We start from the raw sequence: 9,715 nt of genomic DNA on the forward strand, positions 1-9,715 counted from the left end.
CACACGGACACGGAAGCGCCGCGGTCCTCCACGGAAGACTGCAGCGAATCGTTTCGGTGTCTGGTCGATTTTGTGTGCGAGCCGTGAGTGATCCGCCTCAATTTTGGCAGGAAGTTGCATCAAGATTCAGGAGAAAATCCGGTTTATTTTCAAAATATAACCAATTTTTCACAATAAACGCATTGATTGACAAATTTGATTATGTTTTGTACCTAAATAGACTGTAGAAATTAAAATAAACATACAATCAAAACACAAACACCCACAATTCCCTCTGTGTGTCTCAACAACAGATAAATTAAAGAAGTGTAGGCCTACTAAATACCGTATTTGATAAGTATAAGTAACAGTTTTTTTCATAGTTCAGCCAGAGATGCTACTAATACTCAGTAGCATTTTATATATATATATATATATATATATATATATATATATTATTTTATTTTATTTTTTTGTTATATGCTCATTTGCCTTTTCCCCTCTTACAGTTGTTTCTCCTAACAACCACCAGAGGGTGCTGCATCTGAGTATTTGCTACTGACAGCAGCAGAAGAAGTATTGTCCAAAACAAACATGGATGAGAATCTGATTGTTTTCCTCTTAAACTTTGATATTTTTCTGATACACATTAAAACTATTGTATTTTATATTTTGCTTTTTTTTTTTATTACGATATGCTTGGCGGATTTGTTCTGAGACGTTAGACTTTTCTCTCAAAAGTGCAACTTAATTATGGTTTTCTTCTTCTTGATTAGACCTTTTTTGCCGTTGCGACTTAAACTCCAGAAAATACGGAACTTATTTCTTCTTAGCAGAAACATGAGGTAATATTTTAAGGTTTTTAACTTACCCATGATGGAAAAAACAAAAAAAAGCTCCAGCAGAAGCGCCCGTCGACCATTGCAGAAAAATGGGCATCTGTTGCGAATCGTAGGAGAGAGCGGACGCTCTGTGCCGCTTCTGCGTGACTTCCACAGCGCTTGGTATTTAGTTGTTTTGTTGGACATTTATAAGGTTTATAGGTTTAACCAGGTGTCTTTTTCAATGATTTCCCCCCGTTTGGTTGCACACAATGAGGAAGTCTATATTTTAAAAATAATTGTATTTCAAAGACAGCAGAAGGTGGCTTTAGCCCTCTACCCACCGGCCTGGCGATCAGGATTTGTATTTTTTGTGCAGTGTGTGTTTGGGTGTAGTAGACCCTGACATCTGACAGGACTTCTTTAAAGTGGTCCAGCTAATCCCACATCCCGCTCCCTGATATCTTCCACCTCATGCTTGGGCTGTGAGCGATCGATTCCCCTCGTTGTTTGTCCCCGGAGCTGTTTTGAGTTATTATACTTGTTCTCCCTCAAGTCTAAGGCGAACACAGAGCCCACTAGGCTATGATTTTGTGCTTCCTGGAGCTGCTTTGTCTGTTTTTGTGCTTCAGTATATCCTTTTATGAATGTCTGAACTGCTTGTTTTGTTCTGGTTTTAATCAATCTACCGGATTCTTTCTTGTGTCTGTTCTTTTTGATTGCAGAGAAACAGCTGACTGCGGCGAACTGTCTGGGAGTGCTGGCGATGGCCGAGGCCATGCGGTGCACGGAGCTCCACAACATGGCCAAAGCATTCGCTCTGCAGAACTTCCCTGAGGTGAGTGCCAATTAGTCATAATTGTGTATCATATACATCAAGATTAGATTCATCTGTTTTCATTCGGGCTTTACTTCTATAATGTAGCCCACAATTGAAAAAGAACACTAAACTTAAGTAGAAAACCACAAGAAAGTAGTAAAATTATATGTTAATGCTGCAGGTAAGAAATCCAATTTCAAAGATATCAACACAAGCCCTCAAAAAGGGAAACATAAGCAAAGTGTTTGATAGAATTACTTCAAATTCAATGTTCTGTTGTTGTTTTTTTAGCTTCTTCTAAAGAAATTCTTTCTATTTTTTTTGTTCTTATGAACCTAATTGTTGCTCAAATTATTTAAAAGCGAGGACAGTTCAGGCTCCCATGGCGTGCGTTACTTTCTGATAATGCAAACTGAAGGGCATTATCCCGCGTTAACGTTGACAGCCGTAGTCTTTATTAATCTGATGTTTAAATTGATTAACATGACAAAGAACTAAGTGGAAATGACTAATTTTAGATCAAAATGTTATCAAAGTGAGAAAACCATTTTAGTATAAGTTGGTCCATCGTAATAAATCAGCATAAAATATAAAACTAGCTTTTATTCTTAGAGCATGAATCCCCAAATAAAATATGACCATGAATGCCAGTCTTACTTGTCAAGATTGATTGAACTTTAAGATCAAATTTAACCAAAAATAAATGTGGAATTTACGTTTTTCTATCGTCAAGAGTTTAAGAAAAAAGATTTTGACTCATTTCAACAATAATTTCCTTTTTTCTAGATTCTAGCTCTTAATGAAAGCAAACAAATCTGATTTTGAGAAAAGCTTAAAACAACTTGAAGCATCCAAAAGTAAGGATAAACCTTTGAAAATATTAAAATCCAAATTCCAAATCTTGCTGTTAAAATCAGATTAAATGATTAGACATTTAGTATGTTTAAGGAACCTAAAATGTGATAACAAGAAAATGACATCAAAAGTCCTAAAGTCTAATTCTCAAGTCCAAGTCCGCGCTTCTGATCTACGTTAAAATATGCTAAATATACAGTTCATTCTTTAAAAGAAAAGCTTAAGAGAAAAGAATCAAAACACCAGCAGCGTCTTTGAGAAGTTTTCTTGTGGCTCAAATCACAGAAAATTACATAGGATAGAAAATGAAAGCATCAAAGCGTAGCATCAGAAGATGCCTCGGAGGCTTTAAAAGCATGCTGCTTCTTAATCTCGGTACATCACGGAAAAGAAAATACATAATTTGAACCTTCAGCTGTTGCGGTGCAGAAATCTATTCATCTGAAACCATTTATGAAGTCATAAGGGAATATCTTTGGCCAATAATCTCCCATAATTTGCTCACAATTGGGGAAGTTTTGGTTTGTTGGAACTGTCAGGAAATGCTAAAGGAAACTTTCTGGGGGGAGAAAGATGAAAAAAACGTCAAGTTGAAAGAAGTAGTAGACTGTCACTTTAGTTGAAAAAAGCTTTTCAGAGAAAACTTGCTGAAAGTCTGAGCATCCCAGCAGGCAATTTTCACTGGTTGGTTGCTGTAATCTCTGTCCGCTCTGTTGTAGGAGGTCGTTTGCAGGATGGAGCTTTGTGGTGGAGCTCTTTGGAACAGAGTTTGAGTGACTGAGGAGAACAATAGAAAACTGATGGCAGAAAGAATGGGCTATACGCACACGTTTCTGATGTGGAGAGCGGAACGGTGTCTTTAGGCTTTGATAGATGTCGTCTAGAGCTTCCTTAAGTCAGAATAAATAACGTTAGGCTCTAGAGTCACATTGGATTGGCATGACCTGTTAATGACATACAGTGGGTATGGAGCGATTTAGATGCCTGCTGATAGAGCTGGAATAACAAGAACGTGATTTTTCACTAGTAAATTATTACTGTCAGCTGATAAAGGAGAACTTCTAGAAAACACTTTAACGAGATCTGAGTGAGTTTACTCCCAATAGTGAACATTTAGAGTGATCTTGTAGTATAAGTCAATGAGAGCTTTAGACTTCTCACTATCTCCATGTTTTCTGGTTGGACCAGAGCAGAAGACCTGCTGGTAATTAGGTTACTAAGTGGAGAAAAATAAACTAACTGTGATGTCCTCGGTCGTGAAGAGGGAAGAGCCAGCCACTGGGCGGACCAGGAAAGACCGTATGAAAGACCGCCTACCCGCTGTAGCGTTGGTGGATGGATCCACTTGTAGAGCAGGAGCCCCCAGCCCAGCGTTGCTGCCCCCGCAAGATGAATTTACCCCACGGTGTTGCATCATGACCGGCTCCAGCTGTAAAATACGTCCCGGCTGCTGCGAGGCCGCCCGGCGCTCCGGCGCCATGGATGGAGGTCTCACTGGGCCCTCTCGCCCGTCGGACCATCGGGACCGGCACAGCTGTCGACCGGGCTGCTCTGTTCTCAGTCGGCTCAGATCGTCTCACACCGATCCGGGCGTGGACCGGCCCATATTTAACGAGCGGTCTACCGGGCTCACCTGCTGCTCACCAACCTGTTATAAACACAGACGAGGAGTCTAACAGTTTGTGTAAATGTTATTCTGTGTGTAGATCTGGATAAAATCCCAATGCATCAGGTACGCATTGTGTTTCCTATATAATAACCAATTTATTTATAAAAAAGTTTGTTGCACATAAAAAATATTCATGCCATGACCTGGGAATCATTTTTCTGATGATCAAAGTTTTTCCTTTTGAAAAGCATTTTATGGTCATTTTACTGTCTGCTTGTCTCGTTGTTTTGATACCATTCCAATATGGCGTCGCTCTTTATGTATCTTGGATACGTATCTCATATAAAGTCTGTGTGCCATCTATAGCGATATATACCTCATGGGTTCCTCCATGCAGATCTCCTGTAGAGCAGTGATGTATTTAGGGTTGTTGCTGGGTCAACTCCCTCTAAAGGTTTTCTATGGGGTTGAGATCTGGAGACTGACTGGACCAACTCAGGATCTTCTTATGATGCCACTCCTTGGTTACCAGCAGTCTGTTTGGGATCCCAGGGGTGAGATCTTGCCCCAGATGGAGGGAGATTCTCAGTGGTCTTGTTTGATTTCTTCACACCAAGCTGCTCACCTGTTGCAGATTCCCAGCCTGGTGCAGGTCAACAATGTTGTTTCTGGTGTCCTTAGACAGCTCTTTGGTCTTAGCCATAGTGGAGTTTGGAGTGTAACTGTTTGAGGTTGTGGACAGGTGTCTTTTATATAGATACTGAGTTCAAACAGGTGACATTAATACAGGTAACGAGTGGAGGACAAATGATCCTCTTATAGAGGAAGTTACAGGTCTGTGAAAGCCACTTGTTTTCCAAATCAAAGACCGCGACTCGTAGGGTGGAGTAAAATCTGGACACAGGAGGGTAAACGGCCTTACTACCTCTAAATATCCGAAGACTTATGCATTATAAATCAGCTTCCAGGGAGAAGAGGCGGCAGGAAGTCGGCGTGTCTGCCAATGCTTACAAAGAAATCTGCCTTATCTGAAATCAGTATCTATCGACCTCACCTGGTGTGATATTTGCTTGTGTGATCTGAATATTAATACATTTTTTACACAAGTAAAAGAGTAAAATACTTTTTATTTAATGATCAGAACATGAAGGAGTGCAACTGTATCTCCCAAACAAGTTGCTTTTAACCAAGTAAATTCATGATGCTTTTCTTTGGGTAGTTTAGGAAATGTTTAAGTGGAAAACAATACTGAACTACATGTTTGCTTATGAATAATTAATCAAATATATCCTTCTTTCAAGAGTAGACAAACACTAAATCAACTTTTTTTGTCTGTTGACCTCTATAAATGGGTCTTTAAAAGACAATTTAAAATAAACTTGTTTAATCCTGAAAATGTATGTGTGCTGCCCCCTACAGGTTGAAATAAGGTAATAAAGTTGGATTTTGTGACTGGTTGACTGGTGCAAGTCCCAGATCATTTAAGAAGTTTCAAGTTGTTATGTCCAGTATAAAAGCCCCGCTCATCTTTAAACAGTGGTGCTCGCTCCGCCACGACAAGAACGGCGGAACTCATTTCGCTCTTGAGAGCGGTAGAGCTCGTCCTTCGTCGCCGAGAGCAGCAGAGTTTGATACGCGAGAGTGGCGGTGCTCGAGATGCACCGGAGAACAGCAAAGCTCGCAATGTTCCAGAGAGCGCCGAAGAGCAGCAGAGCTCCCGTGAAGCTCCTAAGAGCGGCTAGTTCCAGTGACCGGTAGAACTCGCGGCACTCCAGAGAGCGGCTAGCTCCGGTGTGCAGCAAAACTCTGGACGGTCCCAAGAGCAGCGACGCTCCCATGAGTGATGAAGATCCCAATATTCCGAAGCTCGCGACGATCCAAAAAGCGGTGAAGCTAGCCCAAACTCCCGAGAGTGGCAAGGCTTCTGTTAGTGGTGACGCTCGCTAAACATCCCAGAGTGCAGGCGCTTGTGATGCACCCATTAGCGGTGAAGCTCGCGACGCTCAACCGGCCCCTAGGCGACTGCCTGGTCAACAAACACAACTGCTACGGGAGGTATTCTGTGTAGGCCTCCTGAACCTTATGATTTATTTCTTATTTTTCTCAAGACAATAATAAAAATGATCCTCTGGTTACCTCAAGCTAACCTCACTGTCAATCACAGATCTAGACCACACCTCCCCTGCATTTTTCTTTTTTTTGTGTGTGTTTTTCAAATCTAGGCTGAGAACGGAGTCAGCCTCCAACTGTCCTGTGGTGTTACTCTTTAGAGTTTAGAATTTAAAAGTATTATAAGATTATTAAAAAATCAAGATAATTACAATAACAACAGATTCTAGCACAGAAAAGCTTTTCTTTGAATGATTCCTTTTGAAGCTCTTAGCTTTGAGTGAGTCTGAACTGGATGAAATCATGTCCAACAAACCTCACATTTTGATTGACCTCCTGCAGGTGGCCGGTCAGGAGGAGATTCTGAGCGTCTCCAAGGAGGACCTGGTGGCCTATCTGTCCAACGACAGTCTAAACACAAAGGCGGAGGAGCTGGTCTACGAGACTGTCATCAAGTGGATCAAACAGGACCCTAACACCAGAGTGCAGGTAATAAAAGTGTTGTGTCAATATTGAAAAAAGGCTGCACTCGCACAACCAGACAGAAAACACTGACAGCCCTGCAGGCCTGTAGAGAAGAATCAGAAGAGTTCTGCAGAAGTTCCCTGCCTCCTTAGAGGGCGCACAGCATGAAAACAACACAAGTGACTCCTTGTACTCTCCTGGTAGTGCTCATCAACTGTGTGCTTCAGATGCTTCCCAACCCAGCGGTTGTTCATCATCCCAGGGAGCGCTTTGCCCTCAGACTGCACTCTCTTCTCAGATACTGTACTCTTCACGAGACGCAGACAGTCCTTTCTTCTGTCTGTCAAACAGCCGCCGCTTTACTCCTCCAAGCTGTTAATCATAATCAAAGTTCATATCCCAGAGATTGACATTATGACAGGGAGGAACAGCGGGTCAAATTTTAACGGGCGCCCAATCGATGGGCTTCAAGGTGAGCGGCCAGCATGCATGAGAAGGTAAAACAGATCGGAGCGGCGTGGACACGGATCCATCCTGCTGCGAGGAGAGGGGAAAACCTCAGGTTGTGGGGTATTTATGGGTCCATGAATTTCAAACTGATGATTTTAAAGTATTTTATAGCTGTTTAAAATGGAGGTGGGGTTATTATCAGATAAATTACAGCGATCCATCACAGTGAGAATCATTCCCTCACAGTAATGTCTGCTCATCAAACAGAAGACGAGGAGCTGCCTCATATCGTGGGGATCAGATTTGCCGCAGACCTTGACGATCAATGTTGCTTTATTGGCTCCAGCTTTTATGAGGCACATACGTCAATATATGAATTTCTCACCTTGTGGATTAAACATTTAGCATTTATCCTTTGATATGTGGTGCTGGGGTGATTATATTAGTGTTAGGATGGGTTAGTAGGGGACAATCTCAAAGTATTAAAGACCCACTCCCATTAAAATTGTGTTTTTTAAAATGTTTTGTGGCATTTTCCTGATAATGGAGGACATATATGAAGAAAATTAGGATTAAAATTGTATTTCTGAGAAGTTCTTTAGTCAAATTGTTGAATAAAAACGGACGAAAAAATTGACGGTTTGAAAAATAGATTATTTGTGATGTAGAAAAGGCGCTGGGCGGGGCCAGAAGCTTCATGCTATTTTGGATAGCTCTGATATCGCTCGCTATTTTTGTTGCACCAGCAATGCTAGCAGAAGGGCATGTAAACAGAGAGCTCTCAGCTACAGGGAGAAGGACAGGGCCACACCCACATCTCCACCTACTACTCGGAGGCAAATTTCTAATAAACTTGTGACTCAAGTGAAACTGGCTAAATAAATGATAGTTTTTATGATTTAATCAAAATTATAAGACCACTGAAAACAATGTCTTTGGACATTTAAATAATTAATTATTCCCTGTTATAAAAGATTCAAATTATTAATCTAACCTAATAATTCAACACATTCTCACTCCCAATTGGTCATGGATGTATGGTTCGGGCCCCTTCTGCGCCACTTTTTTACGTTTTGGGTGTCCCCAGCTGATCGTTTTTTAATGTACTGGCTGTTCCCATTAAATCAGGGGTCCCCAACCTCCAGGCCGCGAATCGGAACCGGTCCGAGGGTCACAGACGGGGAAAAAATACATATGCTAATCAGGGATCCCCAACCCTCTGTAAGCAGACCTGTACCCTAACCTGGTATTGGTATCATAAACCAGTACCGGTACCCAAACCCTAACCTGGTGCAAGTTCAGTCTCTGTTATCGCGTCCAAGACAGCGTCCAGATGATCAGGGACCCAAGATTTAATGGGAACAGCCAACACGTCAAAAAACGACAAGTTGGGGACACCCAAAACTTCAAAAAGTGGTGCAAGGGGTCCCGATCCATACATCCAAATATGACGAGTTGAGAGTGAGAATGCGTAGAATAGTTGTTGTGAAAAGCCTTATTTTGAGGTATTTTCATTTACATTTGAGATATTAAAGTGACTTTATGAAGTTTGAGTTATAACAGACTTCCAATGTTTACTTTTATATAACCAACGGGGAATTTTTTCAATCTCAAACAATTAAAAAAATAAATAAATAAATAACATCCTGTCCAGATATATAGGTAGGAGATGAGACACAATAAGGTAACACTGGTAAAACTCTTCGTTTCTGTTAAATAAACTTTTGCGTCCTCATTTAGACAAAAACAAGAGGTAAGAGGTGAACTATCCATCTAAAATATTATTTATTTTTTATCTTATCACGACAATCTGCACATATACATTTTTTTCTCAGCTGCTGCAGCGGAGAGAAGTTGGTACAGCTTCTGTGGCCATTAAGAGATTATTTATTGATTTAAAACAAGCTAAAAAACATTGAACATTGATCACATGATATGTGAAAAGATGTGTTGTTCCAGGTTTTAGCAAAATCCCTCATTTCTGCCTGCAGTCCCTAAAAAAGTGGACAATAGGAATAAGCAAAAGCAAAAATAAATAAAATCAATGGAATCCAGCAGTGGGGTGATGTGACGGTAACAGTTAAAAAAATAAGTAAAAAATGAAGCAGATTAAAAAAAAAAATAAAAAAAACACTACCACACCGATTAATAACAATATATAATACTATCTCTTAAATACAATGAGGCATCACACCGCGTATTAAATATTCCACTTTTGTGAAAAATGATTTAAAGCTAAGAAAGAATGACTTGAATAAAGTGATAATAATTGATAACTTATATTTTTCCATAAGTGAACATTAGCGGGATAATGTCCATTTTCAGAAAATATTAGATTTCGCGAAAGCAACCATCCGACGTGATCAGGCCTCTTTTAATTTGTGATAACGGAAACCTCATAGGGCATCATTGCTTAAATACATACATGTATATATATATATATATAAAGAGAGAGAGAGAGTTATGTAAAAATAAAAGTTTCACATATATACATATGAAAAACAGTTATAAATATATATGTTTTATATATATTTATATATATATAAAACACACACATATATATAAGTATTATATATAGATGTTATATGTATATATATATATATATAT

At 40.0% G+C, this 9,715-nt stretch overlaps 1 protein-coding gene across 6 annotated transcripts in view; it reads left to right on the forward strand.

The window, feature by feature from the left end:
- The window catches only part of LOC112158292 (kelch-like protein 29), a 326,899-nt gene that overhangs the window by 219,703 nt on the left and 97,481 nt on the right, over positions 1 to 9,715 (forward strand). For all 6 annotated transcript variants that reach the window (XM_036210446.1, XM_024291568.2, XM_024291569.2 and 3 more), the window contains 2 exons: positions 1,526 to 1,638; positions 6,536 to 6,682. In XM_036210446.1, coding sequence (XP_036066339.1) covers positions 1,526 to 1,638; positions 6,536 to 6,682 — 260 coding nt within the window. The remainder of the gene's footprint in view (positions 1 to 1,525; positions 1,639 to 6,535; positions 6,683 to 9,715) is intronic.

Source organism: Oryzias melastigma, linkage group LG24, assembly GCF_002922805.2.
Source record: "Oryzias melastigma strain HK-1 linkage group LG24, ASM292280v2, whole genome shotgun sequence".
Taxonomy (NCBI): domain Eukaryota; kingdom Metazoa; phylum Chordata; class Actinopteri; order Beloniformes; family Adrianichthyidae; genus Oryzias; species Oryzias melastigma.